The sequence below is a fragment of the Candidozyma haemuli genome (genome assembly GCF_002926055.2).
Source record: "Candidozyma haemuli strain B11899 chromosome Unknown B_2014730914, whole genome shotgun sequence".
Classification (NCBI taxonomy): Eukaryota; Fungi; Ascomycota; class Pichiomycetes; order Serinales; family Metschnikowiaceae; genus Candidozyma; species Candidozyma haemuli.
Window position 1 is genome coordinate 363,357 of NW_020289902.1, and position 24,866 is coordinate 388,222.

Genomic DNA, 24,866 nt, shown 5'->3' on the forward strand with positions numbered 1-24,866 from the left:
CTCAATTCCACTCTTCACCTCCCCTCCATCCTACACTCTTTCTAAAGCAAATGGCATGCGCCACCTGTATTGCTATGTACTCTACCAGCAAAAGACTTACTCGTAGATCCAAGAGAACAAAGCTGGCTTGTACTCAACCAACTCCTCCTTCTTGAACCACAAGCCAATCTCCTTCTGGGCAGACTCAACAGAGTCAGAACCGTGGCAAACGTTTCTACCCATGTCAATGGCGTAGTCACCTCTGATGGTACCTGGGAGGGACTCCAATGGGTTGGTAGCACCCAAGATGGCTCTACCCTGCTTGACAACGTCCTTACCTTCCCAGACCATGGCCACAACTGGACCAGACAACATGTAGGACAACAAAGATGGGAAGAAAGGCTTGGACTGCAAGTCGTCGTAGTGCTCTCTCAACAAGGACTCGGTTGGCTGGTACAACTTGATACCGACCAACTTGAAGCCTCTGTTCTCGAATCTACCGAGGATCTTGTTGATCAAGCCTCTCTGGACGCCGTCTGGCTTAATGGCAATAAAGGTTCTTTCGTCAGACATATTTGATGGTTAGTGGTGGTGGAAAAGGAAGGTTTTGGGGGAGGAGGAAGAAAAAAAAAATTTTCAGCGCCCTACCGGTTATTAAGTCACGTGATAAAGAACCGCCTCAACCAGCTATGGCCGAAGCCAAACGGTTCCATGGGTATGGGATGAATCTGGAAGTGTTCTAGTTGGATTATTTGGCTCCATTTTATGGTACCCTGTCGGATTCGTGGATTTTTTTGAAGGTTTGGTGGCCATTGGTGGAGGTATACTCACTGAGGGCATCCTGGGGTAGTGATTTGTAGCCAGTTGATGGAAAGCGTTGTAAATGGACAAGTAATGGTTCATTGGTGGTGAAACGTAAATCTGGGAGTTCAATTACCTGGGATATATCAATCCCTGTTTATTATTCATCTGTTTGTAGGGAATTGTTGGTGCTGGTGGTTGACCACGTTGGCTGCGAAAAGCCAGGCAAGCCACAGACTGTCCTCATTCACTGATTTGGTGCCAGGCAGATGATATTCTTTTAATCTTCATCTGAGTAGTGATTTGGGTTACCTAGGGTGATTTCAAGATCGAAATCTTCTTCAATTGAATACTGGTTGGTACCACTTCGTCATTTGTGTTCCTTAGGTAGGTAGCCATAGTTAAGCAGGGCCTCCAGAAACTCAAACAATTCGTGCATTTCGTGGATCCATAGCATTTCCAGTATTTTCCTTGACGCCCTCATTTTCATAAAAACAAAATATTTCATCATCCTTCTCCATTTTTCCTGCCTTTGTTTGACCATCAAGCTCATCACTGTACTGTCTTTCGCAGCCATTACTCAGTGCTGAACAAGTAACCACCAACTTCCACCAACATCCCAATAAACCATTATTTTCACATACTAACCAAACAAATCACCCCCTTCTTCTCCATTCATCAATTCAAATCCTCCTATTTTTCATTTTTTTTTTTTTCCAATTGGTCTTCCTTCCCTTCCTGCCCCACCTCTTGTTTACATCGCGAATCACCATACTAATCTCACAACATCAACATGTCTGTTTCTGCCTTCAGTTCGCCCACAGCCCAAAAGAGAGGCCCTTCGACACCGCTAGCGCCAGCTAAATCCCATAACAAAAGAAAGTTCACCCATAAGACTCCTCAAAAAGAGATCCTTTCCATCCACGCTACAGACTACCAGCGTGAGCTCTTGCAATGCAAATACAACCTCTGGCTTACCCAGCGTAAGCTAGAAAGGGAAGAGGAACTAAGAGAGTTTCTTGAATTGGAAAGGGAAATGCAGTAGCTGTGTGTTCTATAAACTGCCGGGCTTGCCTCTGGTGGCCTGGAAGTACTGGCTGATTTTCAGGTCTTTATCGAAGTAATGGCCATCTCTGGCATTGTCCCAGTCCAATTGTCTTTTGGCGATCCTGGCCTTTTCGTCTTCCCTGCTTCCACGCTCTTCAAGGTCGTCTCGAAGCCAATGCAACACTAATGGGTGTAAAGACTCGGCAAGAGCAACCTTGATACGGTCAATCACACCGCTGGACTTGTGTACTTCAACATCGTCTGTTTCGTCAGAAAAGTCGATCTTGTTGACATCCACGTCATCTGTCTTCTTTCCAGCATTAAGATGGATCACTCTGTCACACCAGTTTTTTCCAAGCCCATCAAAGATATGAGTAGCATAGATCACACAGCAATTGCGCTCCTTGCACTCTCTCTTGAGGAAGTTAAGCAAGTTCAGACGGACAATGACATCCAAATCCACAGTCACTTCATCCAACAAAAGCAACTTCCATGGCTTGAGAAGCCCCATCACCAATTGCACTCTCCTACGCTCTCCGTCACTGATAGCACACATAGACCAGTCTGGGTCCAAGTCCATGATGTCAATGAGCTCGTCGCGTCTTTCTCTGTACGCTTCGCCGCCAATTGAAGATATAAGAAGCTTCACTGGGATGTCTCTCCTGACGACTTCATTGTTGGCCCACTCGGTGCCCAAGTACGAGATATAGTTGTTGATGTCTGAATTGTGTTGCTCATGACGGGTAGCTGAAAATTCAAAAGGATCGAATCCTCCAAGTCTAAGCTTACCCTGTTTGACAAGTGTTTTGCCTGCCAAGATCTTCAAAAGCGTCGATTTACCTGCTCCATTGGGCCCCACAAGAAGGTTGGTCGTACCCCAAGGGATTTGCAAATTGATATCTTCCAACCCGCATTTTTTGTTATTGAAAACGTATGTAAGGTTCGTTGTCTCCACAGCGAACGTTGAAGTCATTAGGATCTATCTAAATGTTCTTTTTTCTGGTTGGTCTAGGGAGTTGAAGTTCACATCTCGCAAGTAACGCCATGTCAGATGCTTGAGCAACCTGTGCAGGCCTTGCACCCATTTTGCAACCTTTTTAATACTGTAATTCTTCAAGCCATTTGAAAACGTCATTCTTTGTAGGATCGTTCTTGATGTCACTGAATAAGTCTCTGGCATTCTCCAAGAATTCAGCGTGTTCGACGTTGAACTTTCTCAAGTACGTCTTGAGTAAGCCTCTGTACTCGTAGAAGAGCCATTGGAGGTCGATCTTGGTCATTAAAGCAGTATCTTCCTTCTGGTCCTCTTCAAAAGTCTTGGTGATTTCAATCTCATCGCTCTGTGGATTTTCAAGCTCGAGACTGTCAACAATACGGTTCAAGTTCTCCACAATTTGTCCAAACAAGGTGAGCATCACGTCCTTGAAACCGTCACCCTTAGCGCTTGTGCTCAAGACACGGTTGATGGATTCCATACAAGAGACGTTGCTGATGATGAGGTTGTGTTCGAAGTTCAAGGCTTTCTTCATAAGGAAAGAAGGATTAAGAATACCGAACTCGATAAGGTATTCCAAAATAAGGAAAGCAACCTGTGGCTGGTGGACCCAGATTCTTAAGATTGAGTCAACGATCCACTCTTGTCTTTGTTGGAACTCCTCTGGTGTCAATTCCAATTCTGGGAAGTTGAAGTCGGTTCCACTTGCCTTGTAGTCCTCTTCTGTCACCGTTTGGCCACTGATGAACTTCAACTTGGCAATGTCTCTGTTGATGATACTGACAACAGAATAGATCGATCTTGAACCAATGTAGGCGTAGGTTTGGAAAAGCAAGTTGATCAAGATACGTTCAGCGTCAACGTGCACCACAGACGACTTAATAGCCTCGATTGTTTCTTTGATCATGTCATGGAACTGTTCGTTAGATCTCCAGTTGGCAATAATAAAGTCATAGAGCTTGTTGGCAACCTCGTGAAGAGGAAGCTGGGGATTGGAGAATTCGTAGATGAGCTCCTCTTGAGGCGACAACATCAAGCGGTCGGCCGTAGCATCCTTACGTTGGTAAATTGCCTCAGTCACGATCTTCTTCAATTCCTCATTGTTTCCACCGTACAATTCATAATCATAGTTGATAACGAAGTCCAAAGCATTAGGATATAGGGAGATGTCGAGATACTTGTAGAATTCTTCAAGTGCCATGAGCTTGTTATCTCCATTTTCGTCCTGCTGCATGGTGACAAAACTATCCTTGATTCTGGCCTTGTTGGAAAGACGAATCTCTTTGGCAATCAAGTTCTTGATGAAGTTCTTCTTTGGGTGGTAGTAGAGCTTTGCGTAAAGCTGAGAGTCAGCGACCCACTCATCCCATTTCCAACTGAAATCGAAGTTAGATATCTGGGTTGTCATCCAATCCATGTATCTGATCTTCAATTCGTAGTCTAGCGTCTCTAAGTTCTTGTAGAAGAATCTGATGGCTCTGCCGAAGACAGGAGCGATTGACTCTGGACTCTCTTGACAACAAGAGATCAAGACAGTGTAGTAGTAGATCTCATAGTGGAGAGGCTTAGGAAGCTGGAAAATCATAGTAAGGATACTCTCCACGGCAACATCTTCCACCTTCCAGGTGGAAAGAGGTGGAACGTTCTCGCCAGCTTCGTTGTCTTTAGCAATCATAGCAAGCTGATCAACAGAAGAACCTGGAGGACTAAACAAGTCTCTGGAACAGAACAAGTCCAAGATAGACAACTGAATAGAGGCTTCTTTCTGGTTAAAAGACATGTTTGTCAAGATATCGAAGGCAAGATCCTTGAAGAACAAACCAAAGTAAGATTCAATGGAAGGTACAGTCTCGAAATCAGTGGTGGTGTTGTAGACCTGGAATAGAAGTCTTGGGTGCTGGAACCAAAGGTTGTCGATCAAACCGTCTGGCTTATAGGATCCGATCTCTTCAATAGAAGGAATGGACAACTGAGGCAAAGAGTGCTTGACGAGATCATGAGAAATCTCATTTGTTTCCAAGGCTTCTTTGATGATTGGCTCGAGCAAGTCGCTGTAGTCAAGGAAAAGAGCACCCTTGAAACCCTCCCAGTTCTTTTCAGATTTCTGCAAGGCCACAAGAGCGGGTAAAATCAAAGTGATAAGCTTCCTTGGCTTGTATGGCAACTCATCAATAAAGTTTTTGTGTTTTGGGTCGAAAGGTTCAAGCACCGTAACGGATCTTTCATCATCGCTTTCCACAATCTGGAAAGTAGCAGCCAATTCAAGAATCTCATTGGCAGCTTGAATAGTAGACTCGGAGAAGTCGTTGGCAAGAAGGTATGGAGTCGCAATCAAGACATTATAGAAGATCTCTTCAGCGATACCGTTTCTCTTCTCACCAGAGTTGGTCTGCAATTCAACCGCAGTCGTCAAGAGCTGTTTGAAAAGACTAGAAACAGCATTTTCACTGATAATTGGGTTTAATGCGCCCAAGAACTTAAACACAGACTTCAAGTCGTTGAACACACCAGCCTCCTCGGCTTGTTTCTCCTCCCTCGTCTCAACCTCCATCGACAGCTCCCTAAGTTTGTCTAGTAGGCCCTGAGCTTTAGCGTGGAAGTACTCGATAACGTACTTAGCCACCAAGAAGTTCTTAGCGTTGCAAATGAAAATAAGCACACTCAAAGCGGTGATCTTCTGCGGTTGTTCAATCACCACAGCATACAACGTAGACAAAATAGCCTCCCTCAACTTATCAATCTTCTCAAACTCAGCCACAATGGGGTTCGAAATGTACGAAATATCGTCCACCTGCGTAGCCAAGTTACTGTTCTCCCCAATACGTCTGATATCTTTGCAGATGTTGACAATCAACTCAGCCGTTGGATCAATGTGTTGTTTCTTCGAAGGGTCGTCGTAGTCGTCGTACCCAGGGCCCGCATGGGCATTAGGGCCCTCAAAGTCGTCTCTGGATCTCTTGTTCAGATTCTCCATTGGCTGGTGTAGTTGTTGAGGTGAAGAATGAAAAGGTATAAGGTGGAGATGTGTGCAGGCGACAGGGTAGGTGGAGATACCAGGAGGGTTTTAAATTGGACGAGAAGATTGTTATGGGAAGTTATGGTTGGTTAAGGAATAATTCGGTTTCTTGATCTTTGTTGTTTTTTTTTTTTTCTTTCTACTTAGTACACTTGGTGTTGATGGTTCTTGTAAACTGGTGTTTCCAATTGCTGCGAAAAGCTGCCAGTGCTTGACAGTATAGAGATTCAGATAGAGATCCACTAAAAATGTGAATGTTTAGGTTGAGTCTAATAAAACAAGGAAAGACGATGAAGACATGAGATTTGGAAGGTTGGTGTAATTTTTGGAGCTCGTGAGGTCCAGATGGCGTGGAAGTGGTGGACTCATCAGGGCTACTGTAAATGGCTGCAACACCAAGATGAGGCCAGCCAGTGGGGCACAAAGGGAGAGGAGGAGGGATTAAAAGGTGAAATTTTGGTTGCAGTGGATCGATGGTGGATGCTGGAGTGTTCTTTGATGAGATTAGGCGAAATAAGAGAGAATTTAGTAGATATGTGTGTGTTCTTTATGGCTACAACTGAGTGCTACTAATGCTGTAGCTACCAGGTGATCAAGGGCATCTAAGTAATCGTACACATCCATGAAAATTCAATAATTGTCGACTTAGGGCCCTCATAATGAAACTTGTAACCAGAAAACAGACGATATCTCGACTGCTGTTTAATTTTTCAGGAAACCTACTAAGTACCCTGAAGTAGCCTCAGTGGACTACAGGTACTACGGTAGGCCAACCAGGAACCACAACATTCCCCAAAAAACAAGTAAATTAAACAAATTGATAATTTTCCCTTACTTTACCATTTCTAGTAATATTTCAAAACCAGGATAACAATCTCTTTCGATAGCCCTCTATAACCTAGAGTACATGCTCATATAGACATTCTACCCCAGTCCAGTCCAGTCCAACCACCACCAGCCCAAACCCACCCAAACCACAATTCCAACGAATCTTCTATTTTCGCTAGCCACCAGCAAATCTCTCTACCAACCACTCCCCCAGGCCTTAACTCTTCTTCTTCGCCAAAAATAGCGCTTAAGCGCCAGCGTCGCCTGCTCATTTTTCGCAGCCATCTTATCATCCACAGTTGATAACGAACCTCCACCACCAACTTACACAGAATCAACTCCCTTTGTGCTCCACATGTCCATCAAGTCTGTTCTTGAAAACCGCAGACTCGTGCTAGACGGGGCGATGGGCACCCAGCTCGAGGAGATCATTCCTCCTTCGTCGCCAATGTACGTGAAGGGCTCTCCATTATGGTCGACTGAGGTGCTTCTTGGGGACCCACTGATTATAGAAAAGGTTCACCTGAGCTACCTTGAGAAAGGGGCTGATGTTATTATTACTTCCACGTACCAGGCGTCTCAAGCGACGCTTTTGAAACATAGAAACATGGGGTTGGAGGAAGCTAGGGAGGTGTGGAGGAGATCAGTTCAAACAGCAAAGGCTGCTATAGATAACTTTGGATCTACGAAAAAACTTTATGTTGCAGGCTCAGTGGGGCCTTATGGAGCTTACTTGGCTAATGGCGCCGAGTATAGTGGAGAGTATGGGGATTTTGGCGTGGAGGAGTTGGTGAAGTACCACCAGGAACAGGTTTCCTTCTTTTTGAACGATAAAGATACAGACTTGATAGCCTTCGAGACGATTCCCAACATTTCAGAGGTAAAGGCGATATTTGAGCTCGTCAAGGCCACTTACACTGAAAAGTCCAAGGACTTCTATGTCTGTTTCTCGTGCAAGGATAGTACCACTCTTGCTGACGGCACAGATTTAAAGGACGTGATAGCTTACGTCATTGACCAAAGAAGCAAGTTTCCAGCCATTGACGCGTCTCTCATTGGCGTCGGCTGCAATTGCGTGGACTTTGAGTTGGTTTCCGACTTTGCAGACTACGTAAACAAAGCATCCAACAACTCCTTGTTCTTGGCAGTTTACCCCAACCTCGGCTTCAGCAACGACATGTCTGATGTCAGCCAATACGGATTCAAATCAGATACAGAAAAGTGGAAACAGGCATTGGAGCAATGGTGTACTAACTCATCTATTCGACTTATTGGCAGCTGCTGTAGCACTGGTCCTAACGAGATCGGTGTAGCAAGAGCAGTGGTCGACGAGTCTACAGGTAAGTAATGATGATGAGCGGTTAAAGCATATGAACGAGGATTAGGAATTACCCGGGACAAGCCCGGAAGAATAAATAGCACATATTATGCAATCGAAAGGCAACAAAATAAATCAAACTTTTGCGTGCACCACGATGCAATGACCACACATTTATACAGAGGCCTTGTTAGACCGATTTCATAAATCATAAGCGGGGGATGTGGGTTTATGCAATAGAGGTGGTGAGCGAGTTCTTCTTTGCCTGGAGCCAGTCCTTGAAGGCGAAGACGGACATGATCCAAGCCATGAGGAGAGTGACAACACCGAGGGACACATTCAATGTGAACATAGCAGAGTAGCCGTAGTACTCAAAGGAGTAGACCACAGCTTCACACGACTCCATGAAGATCAAGCCGCCACACATTAAGGCGAAACTGACAACCAACTCCGTCATGGGGCTCAGAGGTCTGGTCAAAGACTTGCTGTTGATGGGAGTGACCATCTGAAGGACATACGTTAAAAGTCTGAACATGCATCCAACCACGAACAAGTTACCCCATTGAGTGTGGATAGCAGTGGACAATTGAGATGCCTGCTCGTGCTTAGACATGAGCACACCGGTCCAGTAGATGGTCAAGATGGGGAATGGGTTAGGGGAGAAGCCAGGCATGGCCTTAGCCACACGAGCGACATCCTTCGACTCAGCTACAAGCGCCATGTGCTCGATAGCTTTCTGATATCTGAAGTCATTCAACTTCTTCTCGACCAAAACACCACAAAGGCCACATCCAAGGAAAATGAAGGCAATCGAAACGTGCTGCAAATCCTTAGTGGTCCATTCGCCATCAGTACTAGCCAAGTGCTCCAAGAAGATGTTGGTGGAGCCATAGAAGAGGATCAACGAGGATTCGACGAATTCCATTGACCAAAGACCAGTAGGTTGCCATTTGAACCAACCTTGGTAAGCTTTCTTCGCAGAGATGAAGCAATGGTTCCAAGCCCAACCCTTTGCACGGAAGGCACCACAGTAACGGGCCAACGAGAGTACACCCAAACTGAAGAAGACTCCGCCCTTGATGAAATGAGCCAACAAGTTGAACATGGTTCTGTCAGCACCATAAACCGCGTAGGTAGCCACAGCAACACCCGAGTAGACAAAGAAGTAGAAGAACAGCATCCAATTGAGCACAGCAGTGAGGACCTGAGCAGTCTTACCGAAAGCGGAGACAACGCGTTCAAACAAAGGGAAGCGAAGCACGAAAGCGGTAATAAAGTTAGGCTTATTAATCATGGAGCCATTGGACGTGTTCAAGTGGCCATTGGAGAGGCCAGGACGCAAGTCATCGAGCTCAAAGGAGTCCAGCTGGGATTCTCTCAAGGTCAGAGTAGGCGAATTGAGCGAGGAAGTATCGTCGTCCTCGTCGTCCACGGCATAATACGCGTGTGACTCGATATCAAGCGACGAGTAAGCGGTAGCAACAAGCGCCACGGCCCAGTGCACTATGGACCCCACAAAAAGAATGGCCGTCATGGGATGGAATGCATTGCCTGGGTACAAGTCACGGATGGAGCCTGCAAACACCCAGTAGTTAATCACGGAAACCACAATGGCAGCGACGTGAACCGTCAAGGCAGGGAAGTATAGTCTTGACTTGGTATTCGAGAAAACAAGCACCAACGGGTACAAGAACAAGTAGGAGCTCACCCAGAGGGCAATATGCGTATAGAGGGCCGGTCTGTGATCAGAAGGCGTGTTGAAGTATGTTTCTGTGGAGTAGTTCTCCCAAAATAGACGTTCCTCTGGTAGAAGATCCATCTGAAGGATGGGCATGCCGTGGTGATGATGAGGCACATGAGCAATAGGCGAAGGCATAATCTCGGGGGATTCAGTTGAAGCTGGCGAACCCACCGTACTGGAAGTCTCGGCTGGGGTCAATTGACCCATATGGTGCCCTTCGTGGGCTGCCACCGCCAGAGCTATCGAGGCAAGGACAAGTAGGTGCATGGAGAAAGGTAAGAACAAAAGCAGCCAAAAAACCAAAAAATAGTAAAACTGAACCTAAGACAGATCGATAACGCCACCAAAGGACTTCAGGAATAATAAGCACTCCCCGGCAAGCGGATAACGGGCCGATTATAAATGGCGATGGGTAGCGCAAACCAGGAGTGTACAAGGCGCCAAAGCCAGAGGTTCCGGGCATCATACCGTCCAGGCACATTGCGATGCCGAGCACAATAAATGCATACTAGCTGTTTGGGGCAAGGCAAACAAAGCGTGAGACAGTGAAAAAGCAAGGACAAAAGGTAAAAACATGGAGGTAAAAAAAGAACAAACGGGTAAAAAAAGAACAAGCGGGTAAGAAAGAACAAGTTTGGTGGCAAGTGGCAAAAAACTGGCTGGCCAGTGGAGGCTGCATGTCTTCCTGGTTGGTTCCTCTGAATCTGTTTCACGGTAAATGCTTGTCATCAGCCGCGACCGGCTGTTTCGGAGCATGTAAGTTTCTGAATCTTGCTCACCGAGTTTATGTAAGTTTGTGGCACGATTTTTTGATGCTTTGCTCGTGGATGAATTGCCCCCGCTTTCAAAGACGCCGTCTTGAGCAGACACCCAAAAATTGCTTAAGCATTGCTCAAGCAAGCGAAGGTGTTTACTGGTGGACTTTGAGATTCTTTCTTCCTCGCATTTGCACCCACCCACACAGGAAGTTTAGTTGCGAATGACGTTTGGATTTTTTGGCATTTTTTTTTCCGGTTTTTTCTCCAGAGCGTCCTTGGCGTTCCAAGATACGTAGTAAATCAAGAAAATAACGCCATGACGGAAAAATCTCCAAATCTCCAACGGTTCGCTTCGGCTGCTTCTTCGGCTGCTTCTTCCTCCCGTGCCGATAAAACCCTCATCCCCCTCCTTCACTTACCAGCACTGACTGAGGCAGCGTGTGGCGAGTGAGGCATGAAGGTGCACTCCCAATTACCTTATTCATTCAATTGCGTGCATTATTTTGCTCACTCGCCTCATGGTTTTAGTCGTTTTTTGCTAAAACAAACAACACTGTGTGGGTGTCTCACTTTGTTACATTCATCCACAAAAAGAAGTATACCCGGATGTGTGACTGGCTCTTGTTTGTGGCAGGAATCTGGACCACAGGATTGATCGTGCCCCACTTTACCCATCAATGCACCTATTTTTAGTGGATGTGCTTTAACATCGGGGCTTGGGTTGGTTTGTCTCAGGGATAGATGGTCAGTGGTCTTCGGCGGTATAGCCTTGTCTGGTTTCTGATAAAAATACCTCTTCATTGTCTTGGCGTTTGAAACTTTATTCTGTATTCCCTTGCGTGGCCAGGGGGCACTAGATGCGTCCCTACCGTGTCTAATTTCGTATTTCTCTATCCTGCTCACAATGCATTCTTCCGTGTAAGGTAGTCGAACCTCGAGTATGTGTACCCGATGAACGGGAGGTCTTCCTTAATGTTCTTTCCGTCTCCTGCCTGCTGCTGCTGTTGTTGCTGCTGCTTATGGGCTCGGGTCATTGCAGGACTGTCAGGCACATTCTCCAACTCATCCGTGGGGAAGAATCGGGTATCCGTGATCGACTTGAGCTTAGGGATGAATGGTGCATCAACACGACGAATAGTTTCCCAGTCCACACCTCGGAAGAATGGATGTTGCTTGATCTCGTCGGCTCCGCCATGACGTCCCAAACGACGGTCACTCGATGTCAACAATCTACGGATCAAGTCTTCCGCTTCCGCCAGTAGATGGATATCTTCCGGAATCACCATCAGCTCTTGCCAGTTAATGATCTTACGGTATGTTTCGTGCGGAGTTTCGGAACAGAACGGCGGCCATCCGATAAGACACTCAAACATGATCGCTCCAAGCGACCACCAGTCACACTCCTGTCCGTAACCCTGATGGATGAAAATCTCGGGCGCAATGTAATCCGGCGTACCAACCGTGGAGTAGGCCATGAGTCTTCGTGATTTTCTCCACGTCTGCATCTGTTGCCTGTTGCTCATAGTCAAGTGGATCGCATCCACCATCATCAGGTTTCTCTGTGTCTGGGCTCGGCCAGGAACTTGCAACATCGTATTACCAGGCTTGGCCTCTTCCTTCTCTAAAAGCTTCTTGTAGTACTTGGAATCGTGCGTCTTGTGGAATCCAGTAGATAATCCAAAGTCCGAAAGCTTCACATGGCCCCGTTTATCAATCAAGATATTGTCAGGCTTGACATCACGATGAATGAAACCCAACTTGTGAATAGCCTCAATGGCCAAAACACACTCGGCCATGTAGAAACGGGTGATATCCTCGGTGAAGATTTGCCATCTGATCAACATTGTCATCAAATCACCTCCAGGAAGGAACTCCATAATCAAGTAAAGATTCACTTGATCCTGGAACGAGTAGTATAACGACACCACCCATGGTGAATCACTGCCTGCCAACACGTCTCTTTCGGCTTTGACATGCGCCAATTGATCTTTCTTGTACATCTCAGACTTCAAAAGCGTCTTCATAGCATAGATCTTACCGGTATCTTTCTTCTGGACCAATCTGACCTCACCGAAGGCACCCTTACCGATAACCTTGACTGTGATGAAATCATCCAAGGACAACTTAGTTCTTCTAAGACGCAAGAACTGGGACTCTTTCTTACCCAAGTTTTGCAATTGTCTATTCTTTCTTTCCTCACTCAGACCTGCTTCCTCGGCCATCAACTTATTTTCCAAATCCAATCTTCTTTGGTTTCTTTCAATCGCATGGCTCACAGACATCTGGTAGTAGTTTTCAAGCCTAAGTTTCATGGCTGCAGCCTTATCCTGAGTAACTTTACTCATCACATCTGGGTTTCTGTTAAAGTAAACATAATTTTTGTTCTTTTCACGAGGCTCAACCGCCTGAGGCAGCTGATGGGTCACCTGCGAGGGAGGCGTACGTGGAGAATCATTGTTTCTGTACTGAGCCTGTGGTTGTTGTAAACCAGCCTGTAACAGCGGCACTGGCGGCTGTTGCATATGAAGCTGGGCATGCTGTTGAATTGGAGAATGCTGTTTTGGTGGTGATGACGATGCCAAGTTCCCAACAGAGGCGTTGGCGTGGGTAAAGTTCAACGGATCATTGAGCGAGTTCGTCACCGAATTGGAGTTGCTAACCTCTGAAAGATTCGTGTTTGACGAGTTGTTCAATGCAGTAATGCCAGTAGGTGGACGGAAAACACCCAGCGAGCCTGAGTCAACCAGCTGAAGGTTTCTGTCCTGATGGTAGTTATCGAAATGGGCACCATTTGAAAACGTAGGCGATACCTGAACGGGCTGCTGGCCATACGCATTTTGTTGATACTGCTGTTGCTGTTGTTGCTGTTGATGTTGTGGAAGCACTGGCTGTTGGTAGAACTGCGTGTATCTGTTACTTCCAGTGTCTCTCTGGGCAACCGACTGGTCCACAAACGCCGAAGTGTCCTCGTCCATGAACGAATCGTCATTATACTCCTGATGCTGTTGGTTGCGGAACGCCAAATTGGGGATCTGCTGGTGATGTAGCTGCGATTGAGGTGGAGGTTGTTGTTGATAGCTAGGACCCTGGTTGATCTGGCCCTGCTGTCCACCGCTGGCGTGATCTGCACGAACCTGGCCCATGTAGTCGTAGTTGTAGTTCATATGGACGGTTTAGAATCGCTTCTAAGGACAAATTTCTAGTTCAAACACTGGAAGAGTCGTTGATCTTGATCTGAAAGAGAGACTCGTGAAAATCTGCTAAATGAAGGGAAATAGGGAAAGCAAAGGAATGCGTATACCGGGAAACAATAATTTGAGGTAGAATATCCAGGCTTTTTGTAAAACTTTGCTTTTTCCAGCGTTTGGAGTGGGTTCTATCAAATGTCTATGTTTGAAAACATTCTCATTCCTCGTCGTGGCTGATGGAGTGGGTTCCACACCCGTACACCACACCAAGAAGAATAGGGGAAAACCAACAAGGCGTCCAAATTTCACCGGAATTTTTGGTAAAGTGGGCAATTCAGGGGTGAAGGTTACGATTTTGGTGGTATTTTTATCGGCTTCTACAGTCTAATGTGGATCTAACTGGACCCTTGCTGTAACCGTGCCTGAACGCGGTTTCGAATATGGTGCACCACTGAAGAACGCAACAGTAGTGTTTAAGGATCAGACAAAGATCTAGAAGGAAAAGGTTCAGAGCCGTGTATCTTTGGAGACTTAAGAGGTAAAAAAAGTCAATTATAAGGAAGTCTTTCTGGGGAATGGGTGGCCTTTTATAGTGAAAAAGCGCTCGCAGCGCATAGTACGCTTGACAGATGGAAGGGTCCTGGCAAGGCCAATAAGCTTTCTTGTATTTGGCATGGATTGGAGTTGGGGATTTGGGGTTTAGGTAGTTTAAGGTTTGAAGAGGTTTAGAGTTGGTTTGGCGGTTAAGGTAGGGGAACTGATGGGCATTTGGGTGTATGGATGGGTTGTATGTCTCTAGTAGTTGGTCCAGGAGATAAAAGATGAAGCTGTTACTTATGGATGGTTAAAGAAAACAACATGTTTACTTTAGCGATGTTTTTCTCTCTTGAAGCTGTTAATTTTGTCTTTTGAAGAATACTACATGGCTGACAGTATACTCTTATACCTCTTCTTTCTCTAGCAGTAGGACACTAACCAATGTAAATCAGTGTAAATAGTCATACTTCGATTCATTGCCAAATGATGAACAAAGGATCACAATTTTATGAAGAACATAAAATGAAGGACTTGAATGGAAGAACCTGGATCTTTTGAATGGTACTTCAGTACTCCCTAAGCTCGACTTAGGCTGATTGGTATTGAAGCATTCACCAAACCAGAACCCAATTAATAAAGCCTTTACCTCGCCCTACAAACCCTTCTTTTTCTCTTCTTCTCCCTTGGAGCCTACAGATCGTTCAAGGATAACTATATTATGGAGTACATGTCGTAAAGTACAAAATGAACCGTGGCCGGCAGCTTAGAACTGCAAGGCCTGGCCCTTCTGCTTCTTGTCACCACCCAACTCGAAGTGCTTACATCTCTTCAAAGCCAACTGGGCCTTGGTCTTGCAAACAACACATTCCAATCTCAAGACGACCTTCTTGGTGGTCTTGGCCTTCTTGTGGAAAACGGGCTTGGTCTGACCACCGTAACCACTCTGCTTACGGTCGTATCTTCTCTTACCCTGGGCGAACAAGGAAGCCTTACCGGCCTTGTACTGGGTGACCTTGTGCTGGGTGTGCTTCTTGCAATCCTTACCCTTGCAGTAGGTTCTTCTGGTCTTTGGAACGTTAACTGATTGTTAGTACTAGCTGGGAAAATGGGGAACGTAGATCTTGTTGCTTTGACTTGAGCGGAATGTCTTTACTTGGAACTTTAATTTTCATCATAAATCATATCTTTCATGGGTCTTCAATTCATAGATTCTGCAAAAATGGACATTTTGAGCTGGGGAAAAAAGGACTGGGATGCTATGGACACGTAGATTGCAATGCTGGATCTCATCCTCCGTATTTGTGCGTTTTGAACATACCCATTGTGACTGAAGTTGTAGGTGATATGGAAGGTAGAAAAAATTTTCTAGTTTTTCCAGAGTGTAGTTACCGCGAGCAGTGGAGGTGTTGGAAAAAAAGCACTGTCTGCAGGATACACCTCTACTAAGAAGACCTACTGGGTAGTGCGCACCCGTTAGGGTTCGAGCCCTAAAGAGTCACCAGTTGAATAATGACCACTGGAGGGACACCCAAGGCAGGGAAGTACCTGGGAAGGAGGGAAGTAGATATAAAGAGGACGTTTGAAGGGTATTTAGAGGCAAAAAGGGATGTCTGTTGTTTTGGGGTTGGATTGAGTGGTGTATCTGGAGAGGACTGCTTATACTGAGCATTACCAGTAGTCTACCAGTGGGCCAGCAGGTGGTAAGTATTTGGTTAAAAAACGTTGAAATAAACGTGGAAGTGGTTTTTATAGTTACTTGAAATTATAAAATGAGTCCATGATGGTTCGTTGGTTTAGTGGTTGGTGGTTCACTGGCGTAGTACTAAGTACTGCTAATGGCTGCGAAAGTGCTATTACTACTCAACCAGCACTAGATGGACCATGACAAGATAGCTAAGTAGCGCTAGAAACATGAAAGAAAGACTTATTCTTGGTAATTTGGCACCATAGAATTGATTTAATCAAAAATCTAGTAATAAATGTTATCGTATGATTGAAATACGTGGACCTTATTAGACTCAATTACTTACTACTATACCACTGGCACCAGCCCTGGAAACCCACCACGTATTCCAATTTACATCCAAACAACTTCTCCCCAACATTCATCGTCTCCTTCTCTACATCATCTTATTCACTTTTCATAAATATACATTAAAAACAATAGGGTATAGAACTAGACAGTAATGGTGCTGGTAAGCGTGCTTGTGCTGGTGACAGTCTCGGTGGAAGTGGCATCGTAGTACTCGTAGTCCACGTAACACACGCCATCGTTGGTCGACGTCAGCACAGAGTCAAGCACAAAGCCTGGCTCCAGCGAAGAGTGCTCGTCACCAGCCACAGTCTCCACCAGCTCCTCTTCGTCAGTAGTAGAAGTACTAGTTGGAGCAGGAGAAGGAGCTGGGGATGGAGCTGGAGCAGTGGATGGTGGAGCAGTCAGAGTCTCTGCGGGCTTTTCCTGAGCCTGAGTTTCTTGTGGCTGAGTTTCCTGAGCCTGAGTCTCCTCTGGTTGTTGTTGAGTCTGCTGAGTGTCTTGAGGAGCCTCTTGGCCAGTTTCCTGAGGAGCAGCAGGCTGTTCAATCTCAGAGTTCACCACACTCACATAAGTGTGAGGCTGACCGAAAATGGTCGAGGTGTAAGTCGAAGTGTAACGAGTGGTGGTGGTTGTTCTGGTGTTGGTCAGCCAGTCAGTGAACGTCGAAACGGTTCCCTCGACAACGTTAGTGTTGGTGACAGTGTTGTCGACGGTTTTGGTCAATTTGATGACTCTAGCCGCCTGAGTGATTTGCGAAAGGGTAAGGAGTGACGCGAGTGAGTAGAGAACTGGGAATTGCATTTTTTTGGAATGAAGGACTGGGGTGAGTTGTGTTTAAAGAAGGACGAGGGTGGGAAGGTTTGTAGTTTGATTAGAAGGGAGTGTTCGCTTCGCTCAGGGGTTTCACTGTGCTGCCGTGGTAGTTATTCTTGGAGGTTAGAAATTAGTTGGATATTTTTTGACCACAGGGAGGGCGGATATCTTCTACTTATAAGGAAATGGCTGCTGGCCATAGTTAAGGAGATGGGAAAAGGTTGCAAAAAACACCATGCACCTAAAAGTTCGTGGACTGCAGGTAAGACCCCTCTTGCAGCACACAAACGCACTAGCGAAACCCAGAAGGCTGGCTGAATAGCCTTTAAGAATCGGGTCAGCCAGCAGAAAACCCGAAAACTGATACTTTATAGATTCCTTAGGAAACATCACACAATATGGACCCTGCGGCTCTGGCGCTTCTCCAAGAGAATGACTTAAGATGTATAGTGACATCTGCGTCTTGTGTGCAGTACCGCTGGCGTTTGCACCCAAAGTAGATAGCTTCAACAAGAAATAGGCAAGCGTCGAATCTCGAGAGTTACCTTATTCAGCGGGTGTTCCAGCATTTGTAGAATGCCTTGACTATACTTTTAGACGTGTAATGTCGCATTTGACAAAGAAGCAGTTGCTTCGTAACGTCACATTCCTTGGGTTGTAAGTACAGCCGCACGAGTAATACTACCCACCAAACGCCTTGGGCAAGGTTTTGCTAAGGAATGGGCGCTGGCAATTGCTGAATGGCTTTTTGTGGTGTGCCGAGGATAATTGGGTGAATGGTTTGGGGCAAGGGTTGTTTCTGCGGCTCACAGTGGTACCAGGCTGGACATTACTGGGGCTGGGAAGCAATGGAAGCTGCTGGATATGAGGCTAAAGAGAAGTGGCTGGTGAGGGTGGGTAGAGGGAATGGGCGTGGTTGGTGAGTAGAGGGAATAGAGGGAATTGAAATGGAGGTTTGTGTTTGGTTTGGAGGCGAAGCTGGTTCAATTGGGTAGTGTGAAAATGAGAGTTCTTCTGGTGACGAAAGAGTACGTCCAGAGGTTGTTGAGGAAGGGCTCAATTCGCTGGAAGGATTGTCATAAATGCATTGCAATTATAATTATTAATTTTTTCATCTTCTCTTAAAGCGTATACAATGTTCTTTAGCTACTTGGATATGGTAAACGACTATGGTACAACTTCTGTGCTTCCACTGATTATACTTCACAGCACCGACCATCAACATCCACCATTGCCTGTCCAAAAGTTCCAAAAAAAAAAAAAAAGACATTTCACCAATTCATAACCTTTTTGATCGTTTCTGTAATTTTCCATCTTCTATTCTCTTCTCAGCTTGCCATTGGTAGACCTGATTGAACTGCCCTGCCATATATCTTCCATAGTATAACCTCTTATGCCCCCTCCCATACTCTATTCCTTCATTCAAGAAACCTTCGCTTACCTCAATCCTTTCCAAACCCACACTCTAAAGCAAATCACATACACCTAGCCCCTTCCATAATCTAACACTACCTTTAGTCTAGACTACTCGCTAAAAGACTAACCTTGTTAGGCCAATGGCCGTCCACTCCCCGTCTTTTCCACTACACCACCACGAAAACCCACCCCCTCATTCCAATCAAATTTCCACTGCCTTCCCGAAACACCCTCTTCATTTTCCTTCAAAACCCACCACCTTTCCACTACCACCGGTTCTTACCACCCAGGGTCTTCTCGTTTTGCAGCCATTCCTCGGATAAGGCATACACTCGCAGTCCACCGACCATCCACCACCCCCAACTAAACCACACATAGCTCCTCCAAATACACTGAAAATTGGAAATTCCATACTCTCAGCCCTCCTGATTCCGAATATCTACTTAGATTTTCCCAATTGTTTCTCCCTCTGTTAATACACGGCACCCCCTTCGGGAGTACCGTTTTCTCACGTGACATCCGAGGTTCCGGCCTGCGCTTGCTCCTTCTCGGCCCCCCGTTTTCTCACCGTCCCTCTCACTTCCGGTCACTATCAACACACCTACCGGTCTCTTTGCCCCCGGTACTCATCTTACTACTATTTCCACCTAACAACACCTGCCAAACCCCCTATATCTCCCTACTATGAGCTACTACGGCACCTCCAACGCCCACTTGGCGTTCCCGTCGTACCCCAACAAGGCCTTCAGCGGAATATGAACGGATTGAACACGCTTTCGGGCTCAGTGCCTCAGCTCCATCAACAGTACAGAAACCACCTTCCACAGCAGCTTCAGCCTGGCCAGAACGCTTCAGGAGCTTCGGCTACGCCTGCGCCAAATGGACAGACGGCTAATCCAGAGAGTCTGCCGGCAGAAAGCCAGGACGGGGCGAAAGATGATAAAAACACGGATCCGGAACTTGACGATGATGATAAGTTATCCAAGAGAGAACGGAAGAACCGGCCTGGCCAGAAGTTTGGCGCTAAGAAGAAGCTGTGGGTCTGGACATGGTTTGTTCAGGACCTGCGGGATCCCAATGTTGCCGTGTGTGATTACTGTGGGAAGATCATCACTAGACAGCCATCTGATAAAGGGCTGCCTAAGAAGTTGAGTGAACACTTGAAAACACATAAGCTTTCAAGGGACCTGATCAACACGCTGCGGCCTGTTCCTGTTGATGGGAACGGTATCACGTATAGCCCGAACGGGCTTCAGATGCCAAATTATAAGAATTATAACCAGGGCCAGAACCAGGGCCAGAGTCTGAACCAGAGCCAAAGCAGCCTGTCGAACGGGCCTATGAGCAACCCACAGCTTAACAATATGCTTCAGCACTCGTTGCAGAACCAGAGTTTGAATCAGAACCATGGTGATTCCGATGATATCCCTCAGCCTAAGCCTACCAAGTACAGAAGAACAGGAAACATGGTTAATGGCGTTCAGGCTGGCGTTGGAAGTGTTCCTACTGCCAACAACAGTACAGGTTCGAGCCGTTTGAATTCGATCAGTGGGGTCAATGTTGATGAACGGTTGCAGATGCACCAAAACCATCAAACCCATCAGAACCACGCCAATCACCAGAATCACCAAAACCAGAATCAGAACCAGACCCAGATAGTTCGTCAATCTGCTTCGCTGGGAAGCCCCGTTCAGTATGGTCGTCGCTACATTCTGCCAAACTTCGATAATGCTCCTTATTCTGCTGGGAAGTTCCATAAGCACCTTCTCCATTTCCTCGCTGACAACAAATTGTCCATTCGTTTGCTCAAGCTGCATTCGTTCCAGCAGCTTATTTACGACTTGAGGCCAGATCTGATCACCGATCTTCTTGAACTTACAGGGTTATACACGTCGTTTATGGAAGTATCGAGAGTTGACACCGATCCAAATGCCGAGGAAGGCCATCAAACAACGCTAGCAGAGACAAACGTGGTGAATACGCTAGCTCAGAACTTGCCTCGAGGCGACTGAGGCGACTATCTTTTGTATCATAGCCCCATGAGGCCCATGGGTTTAATTATTCGTACATGTATTAATACCTCATATATACCCGGTTCTACTGGTTGCTCACCGAGCGCACCCAAAGCTCTCTTTCATCGTGCTCACGCCATAATCGGCTGAGAGTGATACCGAGACTGTACTTCTTTTTCTGGATTTCATCTTGCTTCATCTTCAACTTTTCAATGGCACGAGCGATCTTGTTTCGCGTGGCATAGTCGATTTCAACGTTATAAGGGGGAAGGAGGTTTGTCAAAAAGTCAATCTCCTTGTTAATTTTTTCTACACGAACAGCATACAGATCGTACTTGGACTGGCTGCGTTGAAGCTGTTCGTTCTTGGTCAATGGCTTACGCTCTTTAGGTTCCTGGTTCTGGGGCAAGTTTCCGTAAGAATACTGGCGTTGTCCGTTGGACGAGTTACCACTAGTGTTGATAGTGTCTCTAGAAACTTTTCTGACGGTAAACTTCACGGGCTTCTTGTCTTGTTTGGGTAATCTCTGTGTGGTTGGGAAAGTGTCCGAAAGAGGCGATTGCACAGCAGAAACGTCTGTAGCTGGAGTCGAAGCGCCCAGATCTATAGGCTGAACAGTCAACCCACTCGTCTGTGGAGCAGCTTCTTTATCATCCTCGGCCGGTAGCGCTCCACTGAGCCCTTGCATAGAAAGACTGTTAATCAACTTCTTAGTAGACTCAGACAGTTCCACCGAGGAAACCGAGCCCGTAGGCAGATGTGATTTTTCGCCAACGCCTTCCAAAGGTGGAGCCTCAGTGACGGGCGTAGATGGTGTTTCTTGGTCTTTCTTGTCAAACTTGGTTGTTTGAGGCATGTTTGGAGATGTTTCACCGTTTACGTCTGAGGAAATGACCTCAGCTGGAGACATAACAAGGATATGGATACAGTAGTTGAAGTGGAAGCTCTAAAGGGCGGGAAAGGTCCAAATGATAGGAATCGGAAAAAAAGTAACGTTGTTGTTGAAGATATGGGATAATTGGATTTCTTAGAGGAGTGATTAGGGCGCGGGTCGTGCGCGGCACGAGATCTCTGTTTGTTTATAATCTGTCAAAAACGACCAGACCGTTGGAATGAAGAAGACGTGGTGAAAAGAGGGAAGGAGAGATTCGGAAAATGATAAATACTACAACAGAAGTTTAATTATGGGATAGGTAATTTTTTATAGTGGGCCGGTTTAGACGGTATCGGGTAGCTTTCCGTTTTGGGACGATGCTTAAACGCGTCACCCGAGAGACTAAAATCGGATCTTTTGTCACGTGATGCGGGTCACGTGTTGTTTAAACGACCAACGACAACTCTTCCCCAAGCCCCCGCCCGGGATGAAGGGGTCATTAGGGGAAAAGGGGGTTGGCTTGGGATTCGAGTAATTATATGGTCTCATAGTATGGAGCGTGAGGGCCCTTGGTGACTCAATGCAATGGCTAAGCCATGGAACTCATACCCACGCCAAAGCTCCTCTTTTCAAATCTATACATTCCGTGGATTCTTGTTCCCTCTTTCCACCCTATTCAGCCATCTTCCTTATCACTTCCCCCTTTTCTTCATAATCTGACGTTGCATGGTTTAATGGCTGCAAATGACCTGCATGGACCACTCCATCCAGCTCCACAGAACCCCCGATCAATCCACCCCAAACCCTAGAAAAATAAAAATCTTAAATCCTAAAAGTGCTCATTTCATCGTTAAGTTATCGTAATCGAAATCCCCCAATCACTCCCTTTCCCTGGCTCCCCCTCTTCTCCCCCTCTCTCATACTAAACAGCCTCTACTTATCGCGAAATTTCAATACTCCAGGTTTCACCATCATGACGTCGTTGTTGCCTTTGGTAGAGGCAGTGGACTCGTTTCCGTACGTTCCAAACGACTACTACTTCACGTTTGTTGGTCATAATGGACAGCCTTTGGGTTATATGGTGCCAGAAGTGGCCACTGCATTCAAGACGTGTTCTGCACTGGACAAGTTTGTGGTGAATGATGGAGACAAGACAGTCACTATGGGAGGAGAGCTAGATACTTTCGAAAAGAGAAGTGCTGTGGTTGCTCAATTGGCTGAGGAGTGGCGTCAGAAGGACCCTGTGGTGGCTAAAGGTTGGAGAGATGAGCTTTACGTGGTGTTTTCTCCTAGGACAGTACCGTACTTTTCAGTGGAAAGGGCCTTTTCTGGTGTTTTGGGTGTGGTCACTTACGGCGTTCATATCAATGGAATAGTGCCTGCTAGCAAATCTAGCAACGGGAAAACAAAAATGTGGGTGCCTCGAAGATCAAAGACAAAGGCTACGTACCCTGGAAAACTCGATAACACTATAGCAGGAGGCGTGGCTTATCCTTTAGGGCTCTGGATAATGTTATTAAGGAGTGCTACGAGGAAGGTGGTTTGGATAAGGCGTTTGTGGAGCCTCGTATATCTTCTGCTGGTGTGATTCTGTACCTCTGCCAGCCTTATGGGCCTAAGGGACACGCCCAGCCTGAGGTGGAGTATATCTACGACTTGGTTTTTGACTCAGAAACGGAATATGAGCCTTCGCCAGTGGATGGCGAGGCGGAAGAGTTTAAGCTTATGGATTTGGATGAGGTGCTTCAGAGAATGAAGGATGGAGAATTCAAGCCTAACTGTACATTAGTGGTTATTGACTTTTTGATTCGCCATGGCCATATCACGCCAGAGAATGAGGAGAACTACTTGGAGATTACTTCGAGAATCCACAGAAGGTTTCCGTTCGCAACGAGGAATTAATGAACTTTAAGAGGTGAAGACTAGTGAGGTGCCTATTGCGAGACAAGCATTTCAGATTCGGATACTGTCAGGGACAGTTGCTTTGGCCTCTTCGGTTGTATTAAAGCACATTAAGTGGGTTCCTCATTGGCGGCGGATGTCCCAGCTATCTCACCTCACCTAAGATGGTTTACTCGGCGTCGTCTTTCTTCAAACAATACTCTTTAGAAGCTCCAGATCAGGAAAAGACATTTTTGGGGTTCTGTTAAGCACAATATCCAGAAAAGACAGCAACAATTCCGTACGAATATCATTAAATTATGTATTTACTTTTTATAGAACTCCTGGTATACAACCCATCAGACATGCTCTGGAGGCCTGACGTAAGAAGGCTTGTTGTTACCTCTCATCTTACGTACCTCCTGTTCCGTCAACACCAACATCACGGTGGTAAGAATTAAAGTGTCTCGGCTGACTTCTGAGTCTTCACCGTTGTTTGCTTCAAAAATACGAATTGCTCCATCCAACTTGACCCCATCCACCTTCTGCTTTCCGTGATCTAGGAAACTGGCAACAGGATAATTGACAAGCGGTTCTCCCAGCGCAAGTATTTGAGACACTTGGGTTTTACGCTGCTTGGTGACGGCATCGTAAAGCGGACTGTGCTCTGAAAACTTAATCTTAACATCCTTTATCGTTGCAGCAGAATCTGGAGGTATTAGGCCGTCAGCCAAAACAGGTGAGTTGTCAGAAAGGGCAAAAGCTTTAATGTGGCCATTTCCATACGTAGAAGCAGCGCCCGAGGCGCCAAAGATCCGCATTCTCGTACCCTTATAGATCATATCCAGAGAAGGCTTAATCGCATTATTAAAAAGGAAGAGCTTCTCGCCCTCGTCAAACATGAAAACGTAGCAGGTCAAGTTATTAGAAATAATCTTGAAATACACCTTGCAAAAATCAGACCCGTCCCGGCAAATCGTAAGTAGTGGAGCATTCCTAGCCAAAAAGTGAAACTTATTCGAGTGCACAGTAAGCAAAGGAGGCCCACCTTCCTTCACCACGCTCGTAGAAAGGTAACACGCAAGCTCCGATTTCAAAGTACCCGCCAAGATCGGAAGCTCGCGGATCCTCGTGTACGCCAGGATTCTCGTGCCAAATAGTGGAAGTGATCCAATGGAATATGTCTCTTCAGAAACAGCAGACCATATAGAACTGTCGTCGCCCGCGGCGCGTCCCGCATCCCGAGTGGCACTCAGCTGGGCCGCCGAGATGAGCGTCAGAAGACTCTCTTCGCTATTAGCTCGCCGGAGCATGTGCTAGGCGAAAGTATGGTGGAAAAGGAAGTGATCTGGGGATGGAAAATAGTCGGTGTGGGTATGTGTGCAGGTTGGCGATGGAGGTTCCATAAAGAGGGTCCAGCTTGGCAGGGAAAAACGGTCGATTGTGGGTTTTCAAGGGCCAAGACGTGGCCAGTAAGGGGTACCAGTCGAGGGCTTTAGCCACTTTCTCTGTTAATTGGTTGCGTGCCTAGATGTACCACTACTCTATCATGTCTTGTGAGGATATTCCATATAAATGGCTGCGAAATCAGATAGACCGTACCGAAGCGAACAGAGGTACATAAATGA

General features: G+C 46.2%; 12 protein-coding genes across 12 annotated transcripts; 3 read left to right on the forward strand and 9 right to left on the reverse strand. All coding sequences in view use genetic code 12, as the record gives it.

The window, feature by feature from the left end:
- Positions 1-96: 96 nt before the first annotated feature.
- On the reverse strand, positions 97-552 carry YNK1 (nucleoside diphosphate kinase; the record flags this gene model as incomplete). The annotated part of the gene is made up of 1 exon (XM_025484749.1): positions 97-552. The coding sequence occupies one exon, from the start codon at positions 550-552 to the stop codon at positions 97-99; it is 456 nt and encodes a 151-aa protein (XP_025339680.1).
- A 1,282-nt stretch (positions 553-1,834) lies between these two features.
- Positions 1,835-2,800, reverse strand: CAF16 (putative ATP-binding cassette family ATPase; the record flags this gene model as incomplete). The annotated part of the gene is made up of 1 exon (XM_025484750.1): positions 1,835-2,800. The coding sequence occupies one exon, from the start codon at positions 2,798-2,800 to the stop codon at positions 1,835-1,837; it is 966 nt and encodes a 321-aa protein (XP_025339681.1).
- Positions 2,801-2,924: 124 nt separating this feature from the next.
- Positions 2,925-5,795, reverse strand: GCR3 (Gcr3p; the record flags this gene model as incomplete). The annotated part of the gene is made up of 1 exon (XM_025484751.1): positions 2,925-5,795. One exon carries the CDS (start codon positions 5,793-5,795, stop codon positions 2,925-2,927), a length of 2,871 nt encoding a protein of 956 aa, XP_025339682.1.
- Positions 5,796-7,020: 1,225 nt separating this feature from the next.
- SAM4 (S-adenosylmethionine-homocysteine S-methyltransferase) lies at positions 7,021-8,013 on the forward strand (the record flags this gene model as incomplete). Its single annotated transcript, XM_025484752.1, has 1 exon — positions 7,021-8,013. One exon carries the CDS (start codon positions 7,021-7,023, stop codon positions 8,011-8,013), a length of 993 nt encoding a protein of 330 aa, XP_025339683.1.
- Positions 8,014-8,212: 199 nt separating this feature from the next.
- Positions 8,213-9,931, reverse strand: CXQ85_001030 (uncharacterized protein; the record flags this gene model as incomplete). Its single annotated transcript, XM_025484753.1, has 1 exon — positions 8,213-9,931. One exon carries the CDS (start codon positions 9,929-9,931, stop codon positions 8,213-8,215), a length of 1,719 nt encoding a protein of 572 aa, XP_025339684.1.
- A 1,450-nt stretch (positions 9,932-11,381) lies between these two features.
- Positions 11,382-13,646, reverse strand: CBK1 (serine/threonine protein kinase; the record flags this gene model as incomplete). The annotated part of the gene is made up of 1 exon (XM_025484754.1): positions 11,382-13,646. One exon carries the CDS (start codon positions 13,644-13,646, stop codon positions 11,382-11,384), a length of 2,265 nt encoding a protein of 754 aa, XP_025339685.1.
- A 1,324-nt stretch (positions 13,647-14,970) lies between these two features.
- On the reverse strand, positions 14,971-15,379 carry RPL42 (60S ribosomal protein eL42; the record flags this gene model as incomplete). The annotated part of the gene is made up of 2 exons (XM_025484755.1): positions 14,971-15,287; positions 15,322-15,379. The coding sequence occupies 2 exons, from the start codon at positions 15,377-15,379 to the stop codon at positions 14,971-14,973; spliced, it is 375 nt and encodes a 124-aa protein (XP_025339686.1).
- Positions 15,380-16,383: 1,004 nt separating this feature from the next.
- On the reverse strand, positions 16,384-17,043 carry FGR41 (Fgr41p; the record flags this gene model as incomplete). Its single annotated transcript, XM_025484756.1, has 1 exon — positions 16,384-17,043. The coding sequence occupies one exon, from the start codon at positions 17,041-17,043 to the stop codon at positions 16,384-16,386; it is 660 nt and encodes a 219-aa protein (XP_025339687.1).
- A 2,183-nt stretch (positions 17,044-19,226) lies between these two features.
- On the forward strand, positions 19,227-20,483 carry CXQ85_001034 (uncharacterized protein; the record flags this gene model as incomplete). Its single annotated transcript, XM_025484757.1, has 1 exon — positions 19,227-20,483. One exon carries the CDS (start codon positions 19,227-19,229, stop codon positions 20,481-20,483), a length of 1,257 nt encoding a protein of 418 aa, XP_025339688.1.
- An 85-nt stretch (positions 20,484-20,568) lies between these two features.
- Positions 20,569-21,393, reverse strand: CXQ85_001035 (uncharacterized protein; the record flags this gene model as incomplete). Its single annotated transcript, XM_025484758.1, has 1 exon — positions 20,569-21,393. One exon carries the CDS (start codon positions 21,391-21,393, stop codon positions 20,569-20,571), a length of 825 nt encoding a protein of 274 aa, XP_025339689.1.
- A 937-nt stretch (positions 21,394-22,330) lies between these two features.
- CXQ85_001036 (uncharacterized protein) lies at positions 22,331-23,259 on the forward strand (the record flags this gene model as incomplete). Its single annotated transcript, XM_025484759.1, has 2 exons — positions 22,331-22,803; positions 22,857-23,259. The coding sequence occupies 2 exons, from the start codon at positions 22,331-22,333 to the stop codon at positions 23,257-23,259; spliced, it is 876 nt and encodes a 291-aa protein (XP_025339690.1).
- Positions 23,260-23,597: 338 nt separating this feature from the next.
- Positions 23,598-24,551, reverse strand: CXQ85_001037 (uncharacterized protein; the record flags this gene model as incomplete). The annotated part of the gene is made up of 1 exon (XM_025484760.1): positions 23,598-24,551. One exon carries the CDS (start codon positions 24,549-24,551, stop codon positions 23,598-23,600), a length of 954 nt encoding a protein of 317 aa, XP_025339691.1.
- Between the last annotated feature and the right edge of the window lie 315 nt (positions 24,552-24,866).